At 38.9% G+C, this 26667-nt stretch overlaps 2 protein-coding genes across 2 annotated transcripts; both read right to left on the minus strand.

Annotated features, from left to right (window-relative positions):
• Window positions 1–5281: 5281 nt before the first annotated feature.
• On the minus strand, window positions 5282–10962 carry LOC115728320 (calcium-dependent protein kinase 18-like). Its single transcript, XM_030658673.2, has 12 exons — window positions 10342–10962; window positions 8800–8930; window positions 8626–8667; window positions 8421–8532; window positions 8264–8342; window positions 7747–7916; window positions 7193–7319; window positions 6968–7083; window positions 6751–6858; window positions 6581–6643; window positions 6071–6244; window positions 5282–5540 (listed from the first exon to the last, which is right to left on the minus strand). The coding sequence occupies exons 1-12, from the start codon at window positions 10711–10713 to the stop codon at window positions 5376–5378; spliced, it is 1659 nt and encodes a 552-aa protein (XP_030514533.1). The 5' UTR covers window positions 10714–10962; the 3' UTR covers window positions 5282–5375.
• Window positions 10963–24098: 13136 nt separating this feature from the next.
• On the minus strand, window positions 24099–26517 carry LOC115727512 (naringenin,2-oxoglutarate 3-dioxygenase-like). The gene is made up of 3 exons (XM_030657732.2): window positions 26076–26517; window positions 25005–25433; window positions 24099–24612 (listed from the first exon to the last, which is right to left on the minus strand). Exons 1-3 carry the CDS (start codon window positions 26430–26432, stop codon window positions 24304–24306), a joined length of 1095 nt encoding a protein of 364 aa, XP_030513592.1. The 5' UTR covers window positions 26433–26517; the 3' UTR covers window positions 24099–24303.
• Window positions 26518–26667: the final 150 nt, after the last annotated feature.

Genomic DNA, 26667 nt, shown 5'->3' on the forward strand with positions numbered 1-26667 from the left:
GCTGAATTCCACAATCACTTTTAAATATTCTTACACATGGAGGGTGATCTCACAATTTCTAAAAGCAACAATACAAATTCGCATCTTGTGCGTAGAATTTCGTATTTCAAATCACTCGTCAAGATACAGAGACACGTGTCTTGCTCGACCCATCGAATTAGTCAGATGCTTCATGGTCTCGATGATTAAAAGGTGCACTAGCTATTGTTCGTGGGATGGCATGATAATTAATCATGGTCCAAAGGGTCCTACAAAGTCAATTAGGAGGAATAAACTGACGGTGCTTTAGGCTAAATCAATCACGGGTCACATGGCCGGCCATGGAAAGGAAAAGGGCAATCAAGATCAAAGACCCGACCCACGATGGACAACAAAACCAAAAGAAGGAAGAGGACAAATAAAACGAATACTATATGGATAAGATGATGACTTATATATACATATATAGAGGAGAGCGAGGAAAGCTAGCAGCCATCATAGAGGACGGGTCTTATCCTTACTTCAATCAATAATTGAAATCCTAAAGCACCACCACGAACGCTACGGCGCGATCGTCTCCATCCCGTGGGAACTACGAGATCGCCCCAAAGACGCCTTCTGCAACATATACTTGGTGGGAGGTTGACAATATGGTCCTATTAGGAAATAAAAGTCAAATAAAGTTCGCCAATTTCTCTCCACGCTCAGTTGTCAATTTCATGGAAAAACAATGGCAGCTGAACGATTGTGATTTGTTGATTTTTGGGATTTTCTTCTGAAATATGTTTGGTAAGTGAAATTGGAAACCAAAAAAAGAATGAGAAGAAGAAAAAAATAATAGCGAAACCAAGACCACACTAAACTCGATTTTTATTTTTTTTTTCTGAACATCGGCTTTCCTTTTATTTTGCCGAACTCTCGTCAAACATTATTACAATAGTATTCGCATCACGGATGAAGCACCTACTCATCACGTTAGTCGTGTTGCACGGCGAGAATAGCGTTATTTTCTACTGCAAATCTCCGATGCACGGAGTTCCGACTCCGATCGGGAGAGAGAACTTCACAGATCAAGAGGGAGAAAAGATTGGGGAAGGACATTAGGGATCAATTCTTGAATTAATCACAAAAATCCAGAGTTACTGATGACGGGGACACGGTTGATTATCGTTAGCATCAACATTAGGGATGAGGAACATTAAGAAGGGAGGAGAGGAGCCCGTCTTGAATAGTAGCAGCGGGTACTGAAGTGGGTACAATTAAAATAAATTAAAATTAAATTATTTATGCAAATTTAAATTTTAAAAAAAGTAACAGAAAATATTTTTATTATCGATAAAAACATTTTTTTTATTAACTTATTCTTATAAGCGTAAAAATGATGACTAATGATATGCTTTTAAATCATTAAGAAGAAGAAGAAGCTCAGAAAAAGTCAACGACCAATAGAGCAATCGGATGGAAAAAGAGAAGGCATTATGGCACGTGCGGAGAAATTGCTCCGTCCAGTTTCCAAGCAATTTCACCGACATTGCCCATACCCAAAAAATAAATTAAAAAAAAAGCCCTTATTGTATTTGCGCGGCTTCAATGAAATTGCTCATTGCAAAAAAAAAAACAAAAAAGACTCTTGCGAAAATACGCCAATTCACCATGTCGAACCATGTCGAGTGATCGGTTCTCGAGTAAGTGTTCCCGACCTACAGTCGAGAACCGATCCTCGTGGCTCTCGATTCTAAAGATTCCAAAAAGTTGGAACCAGCCCCATTTTTTTTTTCTTTCCTTTTGCATAATTTTTTTTAACAAATAAATTAAAGCACCATTTCGTTACAAAGATATATGCCTGTTAAGTGAGGTTATGTTTTTATTGAAAACTATAATGCGATACTTGTTGGAGGCAAAAGTATCTTCTTGAATTTTTTTTTCTCTTTCGGCAAAAGGAGCTTCAAAATCGGTTAAAACCGGTTCTCGGGTAGATCTGCTGGTTTTTATGTCGAAATCGGGAACTAAACTCCATAAATCGATCGGTCCGGACCAGCTCGGTCTAGCACCCGAATTGAACCGAACCCGCTGCTCACCCTAGCGTACAAAGCTTCGGTTTCTGTGTTGTCGACTTATGCTTCGCACAATGTCTTTGAACCGATTTATCGGCAAAGTACTCCCGATTCAAAGACAAATGCGGTGATGCACGTGTGGAGAAATTGGTTTGTCCAGTTTCAGTTTCAAAGCAGCCTGCCGCCATTGCCCATAAAAGAAAAGGCAAACCACCTTTTTTTTTTTCCAACCCATGCGCACATGCCGAGAAGGTAAAGTCCGGCACAAGTGAAAGCTCAGTTGCAAGCTCCAGATCCCGGGTTTTCGACTTGAACTTTCGTAAGAGATTTCTTGACTACGTACGACGATCTGCTGAACCGTTCAAACCGGGGGTACCTGACCATCCATCGCCATCGCCATCGCCATCGCCATCGCCATCGAAACGGTAACGTTTCTTCCTTTGCAGTGCGGAGTTGAAGAAGATCGGTGGTTCTGTACGCATCTGATGATGTCGATCCAAGCACAGAAGAGAAGAGAGACGACTTGGCTTTCGAGTGGCTGTTTCGGAAGCTTCGCATGTCCGTCCTGCTTGATTCGCCGGCGTTACCGTCATGCGATAACAACACTAATATCCCCTGGGGACGTAGAAACAGTCCTTCCGGGATGAATGAAATCTCATCATCCAATTTTCGGATAACCGCCCTCCGAGTTATTATTATCTTTCGCGAGTTGTCCATCCAGCATGACCAAGTCGACGTCGCACGTTCGCCGAAACGGGGCAATGACTTGGTCGTATTGCTAGTTTTTAAATCCGATATGATTATATCAGGAAGGATTCACGTCGGTGTCTTGACGACGAGCATGTGCTTGCTTGAACCGTTCAAAGACTCGAACTTGAAGCTTTACTTTGACATCGTCCCGCACAAAACGTATATTCAGTCTGGTTGGAAGACGCAGACGCGCCGTGAATCTGCGCTAAGAGTAGTGACCGGTCGGGGCACGGGGTTCCTCTCGGGGAATTTTTGGCCCTCAGGCGTATCGGATTGCTGTTGCATCGCTGGCTGTCTGCATCCTCACATAGCGTACCGAATCGAACCGGGCTCTTGATGCATTGAAGGGACCTCTCTGGATTGCAACTTGCGAAATTAACAATTCGGGGTGATAGTAGCTCCACCGTATTCTTCTGTATTCGCTAAATGATGTCGACTTTACCGGAGTCAAATGTTGTCTGTAACACACATGCGTGTATACGTGCATAGATTGTGACAAGGAGTTGCTACATGCGGTGAAGTACGCATCTGGGCATGATTCATTTTGATAAGACCGCGCTTCGGCCCGTTTCCTCTCCGCTTTGTTCGGGTCAAAATAAACAGCCTGAGCTCCGTCATAACAGTGCCCGCTTCGAATCTGTCGTCCTTTATTACCAAGAACAGCCGAGCAAGAGGATGAGATAAAGTACAATTGCCATTCTTAGGTCTTCTAAGGGTAATATTTCTATGCCCGTCGAGTCCGAACTTCTCGAAAGCAGCCTGCGATCTGTAAAAGCTGCGCATGGTAACCATTCTGTTCCAAAAAATTAATTCTGATTAAAATGACTTTTTTCGATTCTATTCCTGGATAAGTGTTAGAAAATTAGAACGCGTTTGATAAATGCCCAAAATTTCTGCTTACGGAATGGAAACGTATTTGATAACTGCTCAAAATTTCTGTTTCAAAAAGCTGTTTCTCTTCCTAATTTTTTTCGTTTAAGTCAAATAACTATGTAGTTACTTTGTAAAATTTCATCGTAAATTGAAGACTAATTTCCAATGCACACTAAATAATTTAAAATACATTATTTTTTTTAGCATGTCATAAATAAAACACAAATTTTAATACCTTACGTTTGAAGTTCGATTGAAGTATGTAACAGTTCCCATATTAAGAACTCATTTTTTTCTTTGAATGTTGCGTTATCCATAATACATACAAACATAACAGCCGAATAATCAAATTATCCACTGAGAAAAAAAAAATAAATTATCCTCCTTGATACAAAGTACAAGTCATTCACTATCATTTTGCAGCTTCTGTCCTAAATTCAAGTGGGTGTTTAGCTTTGGCTCCACGTGCGGATGTTTACATTTTGTGGCGCACGGCTACGAGTATATATGTTATCATCCACATGTTGAATGTCATCATCTTACGTGACATTTTTTCCATAAGAGTGAAATCTATAAAATCTAGAATATTTAGGCCCAAATTTATGAAAATGAGGTCAAACTAGCCAAATATAAGCTTATGCTTATTATATTTTTAGGAATTTTTTATTTATTTTATTTTTATTAGGTTGAGGGAAAAGTGACGAGAGAAATAAAAGGGAAAAGTGAGAGATGTGAGACTTCATTTTGTTTTGTGATTCTAAAAAATGATTCTTTTTTCCAGAACCAACTTTATTTTTGTTCTGAATTTTGCTCTAAAACTGAATCTTATTTTCTAAAACCGATTCCGGGAACAGAATCAGAATCAAATTTATTTGCGTTACCAAACGCGATTCTCATCCTTTTTTGTTCTCAAAATCAGAATCAGAGAATGAGCAGACCCAAAATACACTGATTGTGCGGTGCTTACATTAAGGAATCGCAGAGCTCGCATATGCTTAGGGAGTAACGACAGGCCGCAAGAGTTGTAATGACGCGGCTTCTAAGACCGAATCCATAGTGTCGAATCTCATGACGCGAAACAATTGAAATTGATTTAATTATATCAATTCTCGTGACAAATTATTAGTCGGTATTTGAGAAAAAAGAAAAGTTGAATGATAAAACGACGTCCCGTCATTTGACTTTGCCCTCCCCTCCCTCCCCTTCCAACTCCTCAAAAGCTGACCACAAAGGGTCAAATACGCAACCACGTATTGTCAAGAAAACGAACCTTGCTTCGACAATAACACAATATCAAAGAAAAATAAACAGCAGGAGAATAGGTAAATGAATTAGATCATACCCGACACAGAACGGTGAGTTCTACAAATGGTTCAGATATAAAAGGTGACATCCATGCTTAAATAATTTGGATAATGATATATGGCGTTGATTATCAAAAACATAAGCTCTAATCGGAGTTTTAAGTACCGTTTCCCAAAACGATTAATCAAATCTAATAGCTCTCTTCTTCAATGGCAGATGACAACGCATTACAATTAGAGTCTATGATAGGTGGTTTTCGAAAACACACATTGTCTCCATGGAGGAGTGATGCACCGGAGGGAAACTTATGAACTTGCATCGATACGATACTCATGATCACCACTTACAATTTGTGGGGGAAAACAAGAAGAAAATTCCCGACGCTCCGAACAAGAGAATATACATAGTCCTAAACTACATCTTACGTGAATTCCGGAAATTTGATGGGCTGGTGACGGTATTTGAGCTCATACTAGCAGTTCTCAGCAGCCTGCGAAATTCTGATAAACTAATCCTCCCATCTTTGTCAATATCAGCCTCCTCAAGAAGTGGATCGATAGAACCTTTTAGGCCGGTGTGCTGCCAAAAAAGAAACGTCTCGAGGGTTATGAAGAATGCTGAAGGCACTATATTAGATAAGATGGACACAGAGTCATTTCATGCCAAATTAATTCTGATAAGCCAGTTGGTTGTGATGAATCAAACACCCGGTGCTTCGTGGACAAGTGCTATCTAACTTGAAATTACGGATAGGTGGCCTTCGATGTAGCAGACTGAATAACATATTAAGACAAAGGCTTTCAAGAAGTTCCTCATTCTTCACTGCTCGAAACATGCGTTCGATCCATGCTTCATCGAAATAGCAGGCTTCCATCCAGATAAAAAGGCATTGATGATAATAATAACAGTAAGAGGGATGACAGAACCATAAAAAGAAGTCTCCTCTCACTGAGTGGGATCCGCATTTTCTCTTATTGCGCCTAAATAAGCAATATGTCATACTCAAAAGTAAATTATTTTCCAGGAGGTGCAAGTGAGATTGTGCAACAGCACCTAGGAGAGGAGACTGAAGATTGGGCATGCAGCACAAAGGAAGAAAAGAACCTCACCATTCTTAGCTCTTCTGGAGTTATATACCCATCACCATCGAGGTCAAATTTCTCAAAAGCAGTCTGTGATCGCTGCAGCCACTTCTCAGAGTCGTGTTCCTCCAATTGATGCACATGTAAAGTGGCAGCAACAAACTCATGGAAATCCACTAGCCCATCTGTATTGCTATCGATCTGCATGAAGGAGATGGAAATATGCTTAGACCAATCCAGACAAACAGAAATTGCAGTACAAGTCATGTGGACTTGATAGTCATATTTGCTCAAGAGGGATAGAAAAATTTAGACACAGTAAGATACTTAAGAAATTGTCCCAATGAAGAACAGTAGTCTGCAGATTTCTTTATTCGAAAGACAAAAAATGCTTACTGCAGGTTAGATAAAAAAAGAGGAGGAAACATGCAGAATTGTTATTTCCTGAAGATGGACAATCAGAGAGATTAACAGAGTAAAAAACATAACTTCCAAGTAAATGAGTTTATGCTGATTGACAGATAGAGAAAGGCTTACAGCTTGGAGAATCTCCAAAACACGTGGTTCCTTCAACTTCCAAGGAAGATCTTTAGCGAGGGCCTGCGGAAAAACCATCTTTCTGAGTTTATCTTTTCTGAACAGAGAAAATGAGACGTACATTGGTGGAACTTGCATAATACTGGAGAGTTTCAAAATCAGAAACCCACCTGTCTCATTTCTTCAAGACTAATGGAACCATTTTTATCTACGTCAATTGCATCAAACTGATCCTTGAGATCAGCCAGTTCCTCTTCGTCTAGGGTGCTGGCCAAAGCCTGCAAGTGGCCATTTAAAAAAGTTTCTTAAATAAAGAGAAAATAAAAGTAAAAATAAGAAGAGGGGATAGGTCATTCTCCTGAAAAGGTTCAACAATGTACAACTCACCCTCAAAGCAAATTGTTTGAAACGATTGTACTTCACAAATTGCCTCATATTGTGCAGAACAGATATGTCAATAGGTATTTCCGACGCACTTCCCCCTTCTCTGACCCAAGGATGTGCTGAAACAGTAGAGACAGTGTAGATGAGGGACCGCATGAGAATACTTTTACAGGAACAAGAAGATGATGATCCACATAGTAGTTAGCTTCAGAAGAAATGGAGACGTACAAAGGGCCTGAGCAGCAGTTAGTCTAGCTCGCGGATCCTTTACCAGTAGCTTCTTAACAAAATCTTTGGCACTACTGCTTATGCTTGGCCAAGGTTTGCGTCGAAAATCAGGTTTGCTCTTCAAGACCTGAAAGAATTAAATAGCGGCATAAGTGGCATCACGAAAAAAATCATCAAGGAAAGTTTCGACATCTAAGGTAGAGGATCTCCCCATGTTTCCCTCCCTTTATTGCTAGGACTGGAAATATGGAATATTCCATATTGAGAGGTTGGATCTTTAGGCATCTGAACCAGTGCAAAATTATAGAAGTGCAAACTGAGATGACTTCGCTCAACAGTCTCTCAGTTTGTTCATTAGGGACAATTTATTTTCACTTATTTCAAGTAAAGATTTACTTATCAACTCTCTGACCAATATTTGTATGTTCTGAAAGATTTCAAGTGCTCCGCACTACGTTAAGTCAAACCGCATGGGCCACGTAACCCGCAAGAGTTGAACAAAAAAAAGTAGAATGTGTTGAAATGAAGTCACTCCAAATAGACAAATGTAATACCTCCTTAAATATACCATCTTCAGTCTTGTCCCAGAAGGGACGCCTTCCACACAGTAGGATGTATGTTATCACACCAATACTCCACACATCTGATTCGGGTCCTGATTTGCGTTTCAATACCTCAGGAGCAACATAATAGGCGCTACCGACAATATCTTGAAACTTCTTTCCTGCAATTGATGACAGAGCATCGATTTTCAGGTAATTTCTTATTCAATAGAAAAAGAAAAATCAGCACAGGTCTGAAAAAGCAAGTCAAAATCCTTCGTACCCCAACGAACAAAAAAGGGAAAATGAAAGAAATCAGAGAGTGAAAGTCAATCTGATTATAATAATTACATCGCCGACTTTAGTATCTGCACTATAACATTTAGCACCGCAGCTACTGAGTCCATAAGAGAAGGCAGATGGTGAAGTTCAATACTTCCACGAAATTACTCAGGAATCGGGACAGAGAAAGCAGAATGTCATCTAAGCAAAATGCAAAACTATCTTCAGTCTTAAAAAATATAATCACCTGGTTTTATGAAGTCCGACAAGCCAAAATCTGTGGCTTTCAAAGAGGATTCCTCTTTTTTTGACTTAAACAAGAAATTCTGCAGGCAACGAGGAACATAAGAGAGCTTCCAAAGGGGCATTATTCCACATTGTAACTCAACATGTCATTACTCTACCTCTGGTTTCATATCACGGTGCACTAGACCATGTAAATGACACTGGGCAGCGACTTTGAGCATCTGGCGTACAACAACTGCTGCATCTTTCTCAGTGTAACGGCTGTCCTTCCTGCTCAAAGAAAACCATGCGAGTAGCAGACTGATCAAGCATTTGTGAACTACATGTATAGCAGCTTCAATCATTTGAGAGGAAAATTCTTACTTGGACAAAATCTGATCCAGTAATTCACCACCTTCACATAACCTGAAAAAAAAAAATTTGAGATAACACAAAGTAATTACGCACAGATAGATAGAAAATAAAAGTAGGAAAAAACATTATTACCAGAATACTACTATTTACGAAGTTCTTGGGGCAAAGAATGGCATAACTTACTCCATAACTATGTACACATATGAATCATCTTCAAAGGCATTGTAAAATTGAACAACATTCTCATGCCCTGTCAGGGCTTGCAATATCTTGACTTCTCTCTTTACATCTTCAACAGCAATAGGAAGAACCATCTGCATGCAACATTAAAACATTTCTTTGCAAGATTACCCCACCATTTTAGGATAGAGTCTTAAATGAGTTTCATGTGAACATTACAAAAAAATATACCACCCACAGTAGAAGATTATCTCCATGCAGAGACCTCTGCCTCATTGAGCCATCATAAAGGCATTAAACTACGACAGGAAGAAAAACAGAAAGTTCAAAGGAGCCACTTAGAAGATATTCTCACTAGAAAGGGCATCGAGTTCAAAATGTGTCCCATTCCATCCTAATTTTCTGAATCCAGACGTGGGACTTTGCACTACAATGTGAATAGTGTCTGCTGATTTAACTGTAGGTAAATAGCTATGATAGTAAATCTCTACCTCAAGCTCCTGTATAAGACAAGAAATATTACATAGTCCGCAAAATAAGAATATACATACTACATATAATTAAATGTCAAAGAAACTGGAAAATTTAGCTTTCATAAGGTCGAAATTCAAGGAATCCAATTTAATTGCCTATACCTACTGTTACCTATCTACTTTTTGCAGAACTGTCTTCTCAGTTTCCCTTTCCCTTTCTTCTCTTTTTCCTTTCCACTGAACCCCACCTATCATAATTGGGCCTATGGGATGAATCTAAAGTTCATGTGGGCATACAACATACAATTATTGAAGAACTTGCGACAGCATATGTCAAGCCATTCTCCCATTGGTAGTGCTTATCATACCATTACAGCTCTACAAAATAGATTTGCAAAGCGATAGGGCAAACTGTAAGTGACTATTTAAACAAATGGGTCGTATCCACACTCGACAATTTTCCGCGCATAAAATCCGGCTTGCTCATCCATAACAACTAACAGATAAGGTTGTGGAGAACCTCACAACCCAAAAGAAAAGCAACTACGCCAACAAAGGCAAAACGCGGAACCCCTTAATCTGACCCGATCCTGAACTGCAACAGCTCTAAGCTAAAGCCCACTCAGTTCAACAAATTTTAACTCCTTTAATCCCGGGTCTCAAGCTTCCCCAGAATCCATCGAACGAGAAGAAATCGCAAAATTATTCCTACTCGTGGAGAGAATTAACTGCAATTGTGTCCACACCCTTTTGGACAACCAGATGCTTGTGCCGATTTTCTCGCTTCAGATGGATTCACTCAATCAGAAGAGCTGAATCGTATGAAACTATTCCTTTTCTGGAAATGAAGAGGCTTCTTCTTTTAGAATACTCTAGTCTAGCTGATGTTCATCAGTGAGATTATTAAATCCTTTCCATTTCTGCTCCCCTTCTATATAGAACAGAATTGAAGACCAAATTGAGCTCCAAAACAATCTCTCAACTAAATTGATCTCCAGAACCAGCAATTGCGAGTTGCAACAAAAGATAAAAAGCCAAAAAAAGGAAAAAAGAACAAAAGAGAGTGAACCACCTTATTCTTCTCAATTCTCTTGACGGCGACTCGATCTCCATTGGTCTTGTCGGTGGCGACGTAAGTGTAACCGAACTGACCGTGCCCTAACAGCTTCCCGATCGTGTACCTCTGGTCAAAGTCCTTGGCGTACCCGAAATCGGTGCGCTTACCGCACGGGATCGCCCCGCTCTGCTTCTTCTTCCTCGTGTTCGCCTTCGCGTTCGCGTCCGCCTCGCCTACGATCTTCTGTTTGTTCTTCTCATTGGCCTTATTCGCAGTCGCCGTGGTCACTTGCGGCCGCGCGATCTCACAGCGGTTTTGATTGGCGGCGGCGGCGGCTGTGTTGCTGTTGGAGCCGCTGACTCTGGTGGTGGAGATGCAGAGCCCCATAACGAAGGAGAAGAGAACCAGAATCAACCGAGTCTTTGGATGTCGTCCAGAGGAATGATTCCGACCATTTCAGATTCAGTAGATACTGAATGAAGTCCAATCATTCGTTTCCTGAAAACGATGACAGTATAAATATGCAGAGAGAGGAGGAGGAGGAGGAGGAAGAAGGAGGGAAGAAAGAGGAGGGAGACGGAGGAGGAAGGTGGTGATGGCCGGCGGTCAAAGAAGACTTACTTGTTTTTACTGAATTTTGATGAGGAAGACGGACGAGGAGGGAACGAGAAAATGTAAAAATACGGAGAAACGCTAAAATCATTCTTTTTTTTTATTTAATTCGAAAAAGAGTCGTGTCGACTCATGTGTCGATACTTTATTAAACATATCAATGAGTACATTAGTTGCATGTACAAGAAAAATTATAATTGATTAATGACATTTCTTAAATATATATATATATACATACACAATTTAATGTATCAAAATTCACGTCACGAAATGTTATGAATATTCCGTGTAAAAAAATAACGTGAAATGATCGGGTTTGTTAGAGAGTATTTGTAAGAATCGGTTGGATTGTTCGACGCAAATAGTCAATCGATTATTTTCACGTCGAAAAGTTATAATGTTATTTATAATTTGAACATTATAAAACGCAAATAGTCGATCAATTATAATTTGAACATTATAAAAGACAGATTTAAAATATCTCGAGTTAAATTAAATTAAATTAAAAATTCGAAGTCGCAAAATATCAAATTAATGATAATAAAAATAGAGGCCACTCTTCAAACCGATGTTAAATAAGCAACTTGCTAAAAAAAATTAACTGGAATATGGTTTGTTCTTCTTCTTTTTTAATTTGAACTGTGGATTCTATCATCTATTTGCAAATTCCTCCCGCGCTCCATGATTAAAGCAAAAAACAAATCTTGGCGAAAGATCGAGCATGAACGAGAAAGCATTTCATTTCGCGATCATGTGATTGAAGTTGGGGATGTGCCCAGCAGATTTTCAATACCTTTGTCCGATGAAGGTCGCTAAAAAATCAGCTCAAATTTGAGCTGGTCAAACACATTCGATTAGAAAAAATGCTAGCAGTTTTTCCAATTGAATGTGTTGGGGGCGTCAAATTTAGACAAGCACCGTCGAAAGATATAACCATAGCAACAAATAGAGACATCGGTGTGTGCTCATTATCGAAGACGGATTCGGTAATTTACTGCCAATTTTAGTGTGAATAAGTCACGGATATGCTCTTTGAGTGTGTGACCTATAACATTATTATGATGATTTCTCTTGTTATCTATAGCTTATTTTGTTTTGTCTTTTGTTTGAAGTTGTCTAGGACTTATCATGTTTCTTTATTGTATTTCGAGAAAGTGAATAAAATGTTATTTTGACAAAAAAAAAAACACATTCAATTGATTAGTGGCTCAATCCTAATGTATATCGATGTTTGATAAATATCTCAAGAGTAGGAATTCGATAATCAATGTGGTTTCCGGGCAGGTGGTCGATGTAGCATAACAACGCCATTTCGATGACAGCTTTTATGGTTTGGTCCAGAGAAAGAGACTAGTGATGGAGGTGGTTTTGGAGCTTAAGTTAATATAAGTTAGTGCAAAAGGATATCTGAATAGAGGGGAGTGAACCTAATGAGATTGTTGAAATACAGGTGGGTGTTGTGTTAGAAAAGTCACAAATCGAAAGATTAGTGTAGTTAATGTCTAATAATTGACCTATAACTTATTGACTTAAACTTTTGAATGAACATTGGTCTAATTATATGTGTTGATCGGCTCGGACTTTGGGCTCCTTCATGACAATCTTTCTGGATGAAGGTATTGGATTTATGGTGCGCGCTCCCAGCTTTTTAAATGTTGCAAACGATTTATGGCGTTAGTTGTGTAACATCAATTTTGCATTAACTTGCCCGGTCTCGCGTTGCTTCCCCATGCGGTGCACCCGATGCACAAAACAAAATCATAATTTGTATTATATCGAAAGCCGATTGAATTACATATGCTCTTAGTTTTTTCCCCTCTTTCTCCATATGCATCGTGGTAATGGTACATTCACTAGATTGAGTAACTTGATTAAAGAATGGATTTATGTTTTTTTTTTTTTTTTGCGCCTTAATCTGTAATTCCTATTCATCTTTACTTGTTGGATCAAAAGAAACTAGTGGGCTAGATGTTTCCGTTTCTAAGGGTTGTTAAAAAAAAAAAAAAATTGCAGCCTCGTATTTCCATAATCTGCTTATCGTAATAGATGAAGAAATGCCACATGTACTAACATTTAAACTTTAATTGTCGTTGATAATAAATACAATTTTTATTGACTAATTATTTCAAGTAATACAAGTGATTTTTTTTTAACAAAAAAAAGGAATATGTTCCGAGTCATTTATTTTTCATGAAATAAACTCAAGTTATAATTTCTCATTAAGCCTTAAATTTGGTTAGAGAAAACGTTGCTTTCCAAGTGCAAAGTCCACGCAAGTCTCAGCATGAGTAAACCCCCCAAGCAACCTCTCGAAATAGGATTAAGGCATTTTGCCCTCAAGGAAAGAAAATATAAACTTTAGTCGTATGTTGTAATCAAGTGAATAACGTTGAAGAGGTCATAAAAGATTTGGTCCCACTAAATTAGAACGTTATTATGCCATAATTAACACGTGGAGGTTTACTTTGATAAAACATGAATCAAAGGAGGGAAACTCGTGGGCACGTCACGAGTATATCCATGGACCAATATCGATCGAGGATAAGCTCTGTCTACGTGGTCTATACGTCCTACAAAAAAATTTAGATAAATAATTGCATATAAGTGTGAGCAAGACGAACCGACCGAATTAAGAACCGCTCAGACCGGACCGGACTGGTTGGGTTCGGTTCTCGATTTCAAGGGAGAATTGAGCAGCACGGATCGAACCGATTATTTCTTGTTTTTTCGTATTTCTTCAATGTTGACCTAACAATACATCGGTATTTTTTATTTCTTAAATGCAAACCTAAGTTTAATTGATATATAAAGATTAAAATCCGTGTTACTCACCTACACTAATAATCAACCGATTCGATTAGATCATTCGGGAATCGGATCGGATCGGACTCGGCTGGGTTCAGTTCCCTATCCCCGAGTGGAACTAGACCGGAGAGGAAATCGATCATCCCAAATTGCGTCCAGCTCATTGAATGTTTGTTTTTGCCGAGCTTATTGAATGATTTTTCAAGTTGGATGAAGCTACTAACTCGTTTAACACCCCAAAACGGGTGGTGATGCATGCTTAATGGCAGATGGGAAGTTCGCATATGATCCCAAATCTTTATTGCGATTGAGTTACAATTGAAAATACGTTATCCGGATGGATATACCCTACGACGTAATGGGGATCTTGCTCTATTATTGAATATTAATCTTCTTCCATCGTGGGATTAGTACTTGTCTAATCCCTTGTCATTAGCAGTCTAATCGCGATTATATCAACGACAAAACTTTTTGCATCAAAAGTTCTTTGTCGGATTGTCCGTTCGCTTTTCGAAAAATCAGGAGTTACACCTAAGGAAAGAATAAATGGTAAAGTGGACCAAAAGTTGAAGAAATTAATTGTTTCATTGCAATTTTTTCATAATAATAATAATAATTTATAATCGATTGTAGCGAACGACACGAACTCGCGCGGATATTCCCGACTTTGTCTGTACTTCTTCCGTAACCCTTACATCTATTCATTCATTCCATGTACCACTTTCTTGTATGCTTTTTTGTTGTGCCCATCTTGATTATATATATAAAAAAAAGAGGTTCTAGATTTATTGTATTAATACAAATTCAATCTTATGATACGAATTCAGTCTTAAACCTTTTAATTGAACCAATTTAATTTTAAATCTTTTCGCATTAGTAGCATTCCAGTTCATTCGGCCAATTTAGGGAAGAAATATATGACGTGGACGTTGGCCATTATACATGACATGGCCGACACTGAAGTAAATTTTTTTAATAATTTTTAAAAAAAACTTATTCTCATTTCTTTTTGCCGGTGTACGGTCGCTAGCCGGGCGCGATCCAATGAGGCTCGGTAAGGTTGACCCTTGCCAGCCATTGGCCATGGCCTATAGCCGGTGGCTAGTGATCGGGCACCGGCAAAAAGAAATGGGGAAGGATAAAAAATCAAAAGAATATTCATCGGTCATATCACGTAGGATGACCAACGTCCAGGTAAATGAATTTTTGTATAAATTGGCCGAATATACTGAATTGGTACTAATGCAATAAAGATTATGACTAAATCTGTCCAATTAAAAAGTTTATAACTGAATTAATAGCACTGCAATATGTTATAGGATTCTTTTGGTACTTTTCCCAAGATATTAAAAAAATTAGAGCAATTTATATTAGCTTAGTCTCTTCGTGCACTACACTAGTTTCCAACAAAGTTCCACCTACTATTATATAACTCGTTCCTCTATCTCGTGTGATGATAGACTTATACCGTGGAGTATAGTCATTGGTGGCGATTTTCTGATTTCATATGATCGCCTAAGGATAGCGACGACCATGATTAAGAATGCCAATGCTTTGTGGTGGCTATAGGTCAATGACAAATTGATTTTTGCGCGTCCGTTGACTATACTTTTGGTTCATGACTCCAGCACCATAATAATAATAATAATAATAATAATAATCGACCGGCCAATAATTTTCTTGCATGAATTATGTTGGTGAGAGTTTTTATTCATTTGATACTGCCACATCGACCACTCAAGAAGCCGACATCCGGAAAGATTTCTCATTTTTGTTTTGATTAGTTTTCTTATGCTTTTTTTTATTGGGAGTAACCCAACATGTTTGAGATTTGATTTAAAATATTTCGATGATTGCTCATCAATAATACCTAATAAGAAGGAGTCCTATTATGGTAGGACACTGAAAATGAAGAATACCAGGATTGAATCTGTTTAGGTAATTGCTCGAATTAGAGGAATTTCAATCAATCGAGGAGATTGGTAATCGACAGGTGGTTGCTAAATCAAATTAGAGAGGACCCTAATATGGTTGGATATTTACCACTATAAACAGAGGGCTTGGATGGAGGATTCTCATGATTTTGTATGCACCATAACATACTCCACACAAATCACAAGAGTTCTCAATAATATGTGAACACGAGAGATCTTGAGAGTGCATCGAGTGTGTTTTGTGTAAAAGAGACGTGGTTAGAATGTCAATTGCAATCCTTTGATTATAGTGAAACAATTCCTAGACCGCCGTCCCGTGAATTTTTTTTTTTCCACATCAGATTTTCCACGTCTCGACTTGATTGCTCCTAAGTGATCGTTTCTCCTCCAAAGTAGTCCGACCAATGGTTTTGATATTCAAAGTGACATATCTCGACTTGATTGCTCTTAAATGATCGTTTTTCCTCTACGATAAAAAATTTTGATACTAAAATAAGCGACATACGAAAGATATGTCGATTTGAATCTCTTTTTCTTAAGAAAAGCTGATCACGGAGGGTATGCAGGAGAGAGAGAAAGCACTAGGATAGATCATTCGATGGCCAAGATTCAGTCAATCCACGGCCGGGTGCATGTAAAAGCGCCTCTACAAATGAGATTGTTATATATGTATGCATATATATATCAATTGATTGATTGATTGATATATACGACTTTAGAAATTGAGAAAATTGTATAAACATGATACATGGACCGAGACAAATTAACTGAACTCAGCAGTCTACCTTACAAGAGAAGACAAAAGTATCCATGCCCCTAAAACCCTAGATCCTCATTGTAATTTCTAGCTAACCAGGATGAGTTAAAATAAAAACATTACAAATTTCAAAATAGGCTCATTGCGCCGCGAATACCTCTAACTTTTTTGTGTCGCCAAAAATCTTAAACTAGCCCACAATGACACAAACACCCCTAACTTTTTATTTTGTCTCGAAAAAATTCAAGTTTATACCTGTCTGACTTATATACCCTCTATTTTAGTTCCATCAAGTGTATATTTGTCACAATGGTATAACTTCGGGATTTTTTATGACACAAAAAAAAGTTTCGGGTATTTATGTCACAATAGGCAAGCTTGAAATTTTTTAGTGACACGACAAGAAAAATTAAGTATTTGTGTCACTATGAGCATATTTTAGGGTCTTTTATGGTATTAACTCTAAGGGCAATTACTTTACCCCGTATTCAAAACTCCAGGAAGAAAGTAACGTGAAACACGAAACTTCTATTCTAGGTGAACATCCTAAATCAACTTAACAAAAAAAGAGTAAAGTAGCAAATCTCAACTTGTCATCTCAATTGAGGCCTAAATGAAATAATCTCATTACCCAACAACTCCTGCTTATCTTAGTTGGACCGCCTGCGAACAATACCTATCCCTCGCAATGCATCATGATAGTGACATCTCATCCCGACATTGGAAAACCTTGTGCACGACCGGCGACGATTGTAAAGAGAAACATCCTAAGCCTCGTATGTTCGCGAAGTTCGGTCCTAACATGTCACGGCGAACCTACGTTCGATTTTCTTGCTGACTAACCCTAATTATCCAAAGGCTTAGGTCTCACGAGATTGCACTCGAATTTCAACATTTCAAAAGAGAAGCAAGCGCGCACGTGGTTTTCCTTTACTTGTGCAAGAAGAAGTGCACGTGGTTTGACGGGGTAGAAATTAAGGTCGCACATTATTCAGAAACAATTGGACCGTGAGAGGAGTTTTCTACCTCGTGCCTGGAAAAAACCTGAGCCGCGGGCCCCGCCTTGAGCACAAAATTTTCCACCAAGCTTAACAATTATATATTATTTCGGACTTGTGAAGATTTAAGCTTTCCCATCTGGCCAATATAATCTTAAACATTTAATGAAGTCCCGTTTTTAATTAACTTTCGCTGAAAACCGATGACGCGGTCCCACCAACCGTCGCTCGTCCTATATGGTACACCACGGCGTCAACGGTTTCCGGCGAAAATTAACCTAAAAAAAAGAAATACGCTGAAATTCCACTCAAAAACTTTGGAACAAAATTGACAAAATAACAAAATTTAAGACTAAGTTACCATTCACATTATAAAATTAGGACTAGTTGGATAATTCAGTCTCTCCTTTTTCTCTTACAAGTGGCGTCCGTGCTTTGGATCTTGTTATGTCTTGAAGCTCATAATTCGGAGATTCCGAAAAACGTGCGTGTCGGTCCAAGTGATTGACCATTCCATGAATTGGAATTTAAATTGGAACTTCACTTTAACTCTTTATCGCAAGGACGAAACGCCAAAATTCTGCAATAGACGTACTATAAATATTATGGAAGCTGCTTGTGGCCTATATGAAGATATGTCAGATCGAGAGCTACCCTATGAATTATATCCTCCTATTTCATTTCAATAAAAGAACATTATGCGGATCTGAGTCTTCTTCACTTCCACGTGTCTAATTCGCCGAAAATAATTATTTAACGAAAAAAAATTTGCCCATAATTACTTAAAATTAGGAAACGGGACGGAGGAAATGGTTTTTCTCAAACATAGCAAGTCTTTTAGGGCGCGCGTGACAACATTTCTGGAGCAGAAATTCGTTTGGTTAAGTAACTTCATTTCTCTATTTTTGCATCATTTTTTTTTTACTCCAGAAGTATTTTTGAGCCACTTGAAAAGATAAAAAAAAAATCTTCTCTCCAGAAGTAGAAAAAAAAAATCAATTTTTGATCAGAAATTGATTTCTACAATAGAAGTGTTACCATGCACGCCATGAGACACTTGCTTTTTCACCTTGTTCAATTATCAATCCGTCACACAATTTTAGCATGCCACCCAAAAAATAAAAAGCAACTATTTTTCTTGAATTTGCTTTTATCATGAAATTTTACGCTGAATAAACACATCCTAAAGATCATAATAAGCCCACGTGCGGGGATTGGGGCGATCCTGATGTATAGGGTAAAAACTCTAAATGCCAACAAGCCTTCGAAATATATAATTTCGAGGTCAAAAGGCAGCATTGGAGGGAAACTAAATATAGTTGTCCTATATTTGGCATCATCTCCAATTACTATAAAGCTACCCTCCTATTCTATTTTCACAAAAAAAAAAAAAGCACCTTAATTACATACAAAGCAATTCTCCTATATTATCATTGAATTCTCTTTCAATCAGAATATCATTAAGAGATCGTCCATTAAGCAACGCGAAAGATATTCACGATAGAAACAGACAATCACATTGCCCAGAAAAAAAAAATCCCTTCTCAAGATTGATCGAGTGTAACAATTACCAGATCATCAAACATGATTTCGATTGAATTTAGGTGGAGCTGGCCTCCCGTTATGATAACCTTAAAAAAAAAAGAAAAGGAAGAACAAAGAAAGAAATGATTGAATTTAGGTGGACCAAATATGATGACAAGACCATACTAGGGAGGGGCCCGCCATTCACATTGGCCTATTAACTACTGCACATCTATCTTTTTTCTTGCACATGCACATCACATGTTCAATCATTGCAAAGGAAATAAGATGGTGTAGAGGAAGGTTGAGTCTCTAGAGCCAAAAGCACTATGACAATATAACAGTAGTAATTATTGTTATCTAGTAATTATTGTTATCCACACAATCATATTATATATCATGTTTAATTTTTGTTCACTGCCCAATCTTTTGGTGGACAAGAAGTTGGGACACGATTTACATCATTAGATGTTGCTGAAACTGAAATTTAATGACTCGTGCACCTTTATAAGGTCGGTCGATCTTTATTGGGTTTGGCACCGAAAAGATTTTGTGCTTTTCGGCCATTTATTTTCAGTTAAAAAATATATATATATATATATATATATATATATATATATATATATATATATATAGAAAAATTGATCACTTCCATTGTGATGGGGTCTTCCTTTTGAGCATTCCCCATCTAAATTTTATTTTTGTCAATTTTAGGTTTCATTTATTTTGCAAAATATAAATAATTCGAAAAAAATATTTTTTTAAAAATAATTGCTTATATCACATTAAAAAATAGATGTACTAAAAAAATTTACACCGTCCACATAAATAAATAACTATAAATTATTGTCAATAATGAAAACATTTTTCAACGGCCTCAGCTTCAACCTAACTTTTTCCTATTTAAGCCACTTCTTTCTTCATATGAATATATGATAGTTACATCACTTGTTTTGAATAGTATAGCGAAGGTGGAGGAGGGTTTGAAAAGCTTGCCGGGATTAAATAAGAGGTCCAAGTTTAGCCAAGGTTTTGACCTAAGGCTCCGTTTTATTTTATGAAAATTGAATGATTTGAAAAAAAAAATCTAAAAATGATCAAGTGGGCAATTCCAGTGGATTGCAATGCCCGGTAGCATGTGAGTGTTGCTGGCCCGCTGGGAACTCGTTGAGGTTTCTCGAGAATTCGCGATGGAAGTCGTCGAGTCTAAAAAGGAAAAATTTAGACGTCCGGAAAGCCAAAGGCCCCGATGCGAGTGAATTGGTGAAGTGTTTTTATAGTGAGAGGACTAAGATTGTTAGCTGTTAGGATCATACCATGTTGCAATTTTGGCGAATGGAACGGCCGGGGTCAGCGTTTTTAGGTTTTTGGCGGGTTCCACATGTAACCTAGAACCTACCAGTTGAGATAAGTTTCTTGTTTTTCAAAACATGAAATTTACCATATATATCTTGGACCAGTGTTGGTTCCGGAATTTACCTCGGTTCCACATGTATTTTTAATTGAATGATTGCAATGAATCACCATCTTTAATAACCATCATTTGCTGCTACAATCTACTCGCTATAACTCATATTTGGACACACTAACATATATGAAACATTAACAAAATAAAAATCTCAACCGTAAGTATCGCCGGAAATAGAAGTTCTGAAAAGTGGTTCCATATCACACATTCATTGTCAAATGCTATGGAATATTGCGGGATCACGCAAAAACATACAATAAGAAAAACACAAAAACTTGTTATAGATTTCGGGTTATGGAATCTCCCATTTGGAACAGGTTCCTCAATTTCTAGAACCCGATATAAACCTTGCATATCTGAAATTTTCTATCCTGAAATCATGCTCACTACTCGGAACGGGTAGTTAAAAATGAGAAATGACTAATGATTGGAAGTGGTTTGGGGAACGAATCAAATATTCACAGACTGAGAGAGCTTAATGTTCAAATATCTTGCGGATCCCAAGAGGTTTTTCCTGATGGAATGCTCAGCCCAAAGCACGATCTAGGCTCATAAGGTTGGTACTGGCCCATAAGAAATTCGTCCAAACTCTCACTTTTATAAATTGTGGTTTTGTAACCTGCCATTAAGGGCTTATTTGCTTTTAGGATAAATGCACCAGAAGTTCTAAAATATTATCACAAAAGTGTAACTAAGTTCCACAACTTATTAAAAAATGCAATCAAGTCTTAAAATTTGTTAAATTGATTCAATCGAGTTTTTTTGTTTACTCCATTCAACTTGGCTAACGAAAAATACTGATGTGGCTTTTTTTTTTTTAATTCGTTCTCTTTCCTACATGGTTAAATTATGAAACATTAGATCAAAATGACATCGTTTGATATAGATATAATTTTTACTACAAAATTTAGTTAAATTAATTAAAAAGAACAAACAAAAGAGAATCCAAGCAACGAGGGCTTCTAGCTCTCATTGTCACCCCCACCGCACCAACACATCACATGGAAGGGCCGGTGAGGGTAGGGAATGGACATAGCCGAAGGCCGCCATTGGCAGCCGACTCCCCATCTATGGCGGCCCTTGGCTAGGTCCGGGCAAGGCCTGCGATCCGGGCTGGGATTTGGTAACCCTTTTTAGCTGTCCCACACCCACATCGATCCTTCCCGGCAATGGTGGGGGTGGCACTAGTAACCAGGTGGGGGTGGCACTAGTAACCAGGCGGCGATGGCCTATTTTTTTAATTTAGTTATTTTTTAAATATAATTATATTAAAAATCAGATTGGATAAAAATTACGTCGTTTTGACTACTTAGAATAAAGAAAAAAAAAATCACGTCAACATTTTTCATCAGTCAAATTGGACAAAATTAACAAAATGACTCGATTGAACCAATTTTGATAAGTTTTAGGACCAAATTATATTTTTTGCAAGTTTTAAGACTTTATCGTAATTTCGTAACAAGTTTTGAAATTTTCAATGCACGTATCCCTTACTTTTTATATAAAGACAAGTAAAATCTACTTTATTATTAACTTTTCCGAAATCCGAATTTACAAAAAAGTATGGAAAAGAATCGATGTACGTATCTACGTGTCAGCTATATAGTGTTTCACCTCTGAAAAAAAAAATTCAAAAAGTGTGTGCGACGCAAAATTTAACTTTGGCAAAAATTAGTCCAACGTCCTCAGTGATCATAGAATGACAGAATTGGGTAAAGGTTCTGCATCTTTCTCGTGAAATAGGCAGGTAGCAATTCCAGCCTAAACTTTTCTTTTTGCCTATATTAGGCTCTATTTCTTTTACAAAAAATGAGTGATCATTAAACATTTTTCTAAAAATGATCGTCTGTGTCTCTTGAAATAATTACAAAATAAAAAATATTTTCATTACCTACGACAATTTATGTCTAAATATTTACGTAGACGATGAAAATATTTTTCGTTCATTTATTTTTTTATAAGCGATCATTTTTCGGAAAAATATTTTCCAAATCACCCATTTACAACGAAGCTCCGTTTGTTTCGCGCAAAATTAGTGATTTAAAAAATTATTCGCCTAAAAATAATTACTTGTGTAACTTAAAATAATTAGTCAAAGAAAAATATTTTCATTATTCGCAGAAATATTCAAAAATAAATTGTTGCCGGGTAGTGAAAACATGGCAAAATTACAAAAAAGTCATAAAACTATTGTATCTGTATTAATTCAGTCATAAATCTTTTTTTTTGCTAGTTAAGTCCTAAACCTTCTGCATTTGTTTTATTTCAGTCCATTTGGTCGGTCGGCGCCGACATTGACATTTTTTAATTATGTTATAATTTTTTTTTTTTCTTATTTTTGTTCTTTCAATTTTTCTTCATACTTGGCCGGCGAGCTGCGGCACCCGAGGGTCAACCTTCATTTACACCCACTTTCTCATTTCTTTTGCAATGATTGAACGCGCATGTGCATGTCTAAACAAAGATAGATGTGTAGTAGTTAATAGGCCAATGTGAATGGCCGGCCCTTTCGTAGTATGGTTCTGTCATCATATTTGGACCACCTAAATTCAATCTTTTCTTTTTTCTTTCTTCTTCCTTTCTTTTTAAGGTTATCCAATCGAAATCGCGCTTGATAATCTAGTAATTATTACACTCGATCAATCTTTTGAAGAGAGTTTTTGGGAACTGTGATTATCTCTTTCTATCATGAATGTCTTTTGCATCACCTAACACGCGACTTCTTAAGGACATTATGATATAAAGAGATTGTGATATTATAGAGAAAATAATTTCCTCCTACTCGTTTTCTTAATTTTAAGTAAGTATGGGAATTTCTTTTTTGCTTTAAATTTTTTTTTTCATTAAATAATAATTTTCAGTAAACTAGATAGGTGAAAGTCAGGATGCCTAAAATTCTCATAAAGCTCTTTTATTCAAACCAAATAAGGGGGAGATGATTCGTAGGGTAGCCCTCGATCTCAATGGATGATATATCTTTGGGCAGGCCACAAGCAGCTTCCGTGAATATTTGTAATACGTCCATTGCTCGATTTTGGCGTTTCGTCCTTTCGATGAAGAGATAAAATAAAATTTCAAATTTAAGACTCTGTTTGTTTCATGAAAAATAAATTTTAAAAAAAATTCGAATTTTTTGACATTTGGTTCACAAACAATAAATTAGACGAGAAAAACAGGTGGCATTAGTGGAAAAAATACTTTCAAAAACAGGAAAAATGATTTTCTCTTTTTACCTCATTTTTTTTCATGCCCTTCTCGACCTTCATTTTCTTTTTAATTGTTATTTTTTCTTCTTTTTTTCTTTTTTTTTTTTTTCCCTCTTCTTTGGCTGGTCACCGGCCACGGCGTCGGCCGGTGACGGCTTAGGAAGAATGGAAAAAAAAAGAAAAGAAAAAAAAGAAAAACACCGATTTCCGCTCGGTGCTCAGATCCGGCCCGTTAAGTTTCTGTCCGGTCCTGTACGTCATTTACATCGAATGTGGTTCTTTCGATTCTCTCCCTTCCTTCGTCGAGATCAACCGCCGGTGAGAAAAAGCTCTGGTCGGGCTTGAAATCCCGGCGGGACCACCCAGCTCGCCCCCATGAAAGAGTCTACCGCTACTGGTCCAGCTCGGTCCGAGCTCCACTCGATCATCACCCCCCTTCGTACCTGAATCGTCTTCAAGGCGCGCCTCGAAAGAAGACTTTATATATATCATCTTCAAAATCATTCGTTACACTAACCAAGAAACAAGACCGATGTTATTGTACTGCCCCATCACAAATGGATACATGGGAACGCCACCGGAACAAACATGGCGATTTCACGAGACTCGTGGTGATGCGCTAACCGCGAGGGTGAGCTAATGGAAAGAACGTAAAGAAAGATTGGATCTTTTATCAAGCTAGGATCTGCTCCAACGGCTTGGCCTCGAGCTTGGCCTTCTCCATGTCCTTGTGCTGCTGCTGCTGCTCCTTGGCCAGCTTCTTCAGCCGGGCGAGCTCCAGGTCCTTGCTCATCTTCTTCCTGTACATCTCCGCGAACGTCATCGGCTGCGGCAGGATCGCTTCCTCCCCTTCCCTCACCTTCAGCGGGTACACCACGGCCTCCGGGGCTGGGTTCTGGAACGTCGCTATGGAGAGGCGGCTGCAGTTGGAGTTCACCACCGCCTGGTGGTCCGCGTTCTTGAACCTGCCGTTGCTCAGAAACTGGGTGCAAGATTGGGTCAGCGGGAGGGTGATGGGCATGGTATGGTTCGCACGCCACATATTGGATAAAAGTCCTCTCAGATTTCTATTTCTCCTTTTAAGCCTTTTTGTTCTTTCTCTAACATCGAGATTGATTGGGTTTAGAAAATTTTCATCGAGTATTAGCATTTCTGACAAAGAAGAAGTATGTGCCGACATTTTTCATGGAGTCGTCAAATACGGAAGAGCGCCACATGTTCGATAGAAGTCCTCTTAGATTGCTTCTTTTTTCCCCACACCCCCAAGTGGTTTTTGTTCTTACTTTCAGGGGAGAGATGGGTTGGGTTAAGAATGAATTGTATTTGAAAGATGATATGGCAAGTTCCGAGACAGACAGATAGATAAATACTCACATGACCATGATCGCCTAGGTTGACCACAAAAGCCCCTTCCACGGGCTGTACGGTGATCCAGCTCTTGCCGCCGTCTCTGGTGGCCTGGAGGCCACCCACCTGGTCCTGGAGCAAAAGGGTGATGGTTCCCGGGTCGGTGTGGCGCTTGAGCCCGAGCGTGAGGTCGGGTTGCGGGCATTTGGGGTAGTAGTTGACCACCACCTTCTGGTCCATGTCCACACATGCCTTGGTCAGTGCCTCCTTCTCCAATCCCATTGCCTCTGAGAGGACCTCCAAGAGCTTGCAGGCGAGGCTCATGAGCTTCTCGCTGTACTGCTCCGTCACCGACCTCCACCCCTCCGGCTTGTCGGGCCATCGGGAGTAGTCTCGGGTTCGAAGCGGGTATGAGAAGTATGTCACTATTTCGCGCCAGTCCTGGACAGCTTCACCCTGGCCATGAGTCATTCCAGTTATGATTTGAGTTCAGTGGATGGGGCAAAAGCTAGTGAAAGGAGCTAACGTTTCTTGTTCCAGAAGTTAATTCGATTCCTACCATGCGAAGAAATTTAAAGGGACGCGTCATTGTCACCCCCTTAACGGGACACGTCAATTGTTGATTGATTTGGTTCATCACATTAATTATTGACTTTCAACCCTGCATGTTTGTGCTTTGCAATTATGGAGTTATGGATAATAGAAACCACATAAGTCGTCCAACTAGTGAATAATCAATATTAACGAAAACAGAATTTTCTCCTCTTACCATTCTACAGTGGAAATCACACGTGATTTGTAGTAAAACATGGTTATAAACAACAATAACTTTCCTATGTTTGATCACTCCATATTATCTGAAATTTTAGGTCAATTATAGTCTGTGAAGCCAAACATGAGATGGCTCATATATCATGGGCTCATATCACTCCATAGTAAATGAAATTTAAGGTGAATTATGGTCTGTAAGGTGAAAACCGGTTCAGTAATTTCATGTACCGTGGGCTCATGTCGCAATGGTAAAATCTAGAAGAGAAACATGAGATTATATACCATTTTGGAGTGAGAGGACTAAATTAAAGAAACAAGGGCAATTACTTGGAGATGGCTCGACACAATGAACCCTCCTTTCTTCCCGCCGGACATGTCGAACCGGAGCTTCTCCTCCGAGGGCAACGCGAAGAACTCGCGCGCAAGCCGGGTCATGTCGGCGATTAGCCTGGCTTCGACCCCGTGGTCGACCACCTGGAAGACGCCCCAGTCCTCACACGCCGCCACGATCTTCCGGCAAATCTCCTCCCGGCGGCCGCCCGCCTCGTCGATCCCCGCCAGGGATATCACGGGGATCACGTTGCTGAACTGGTTGTAGGCCACCGTGGGGCGCTCGTCCTCGTCGCGGACGAACTTGGACTGGAGGGTCTTCTCCCCCGCCAGCGCCGTGAGCGTCTTCGCCATCTCGGAGCAGGTCCCTTGACTGATCAAGCGTGTTGTGAAGCTTGCGAATTCTGTGTGGGTGTGTGGAGGATTGAGTTAGAGGGTGATTGAAGGAGAGGAAGGGGGGGTTTATAAGATGGTGGATGAGGTAAAGTGCGTGAAGCGAGGGGGCGGCAGCTCCACCTACTCGCATGGGCTCGTGCCTCTCGTTCCAACTACCCAATCCCAAGGTGCTCGAATGAACTTGTGGACCTCC

This window comes from Rhodamnia argentea, chromosome 8, assembly GCF_020921035.1.
Source record: "Rhodamnia argentea isolate NSW1041297 chromosome 8, ASM2092103v1, whole genome shotgun sequence".
Taxonomy (NCBI): Eukaryota; Viridiplantae; Streptophyta; class Magnoliopsida; order Myrtales; family Myrtaceae; genus Rhodamnia; species Rhodamnia argentea.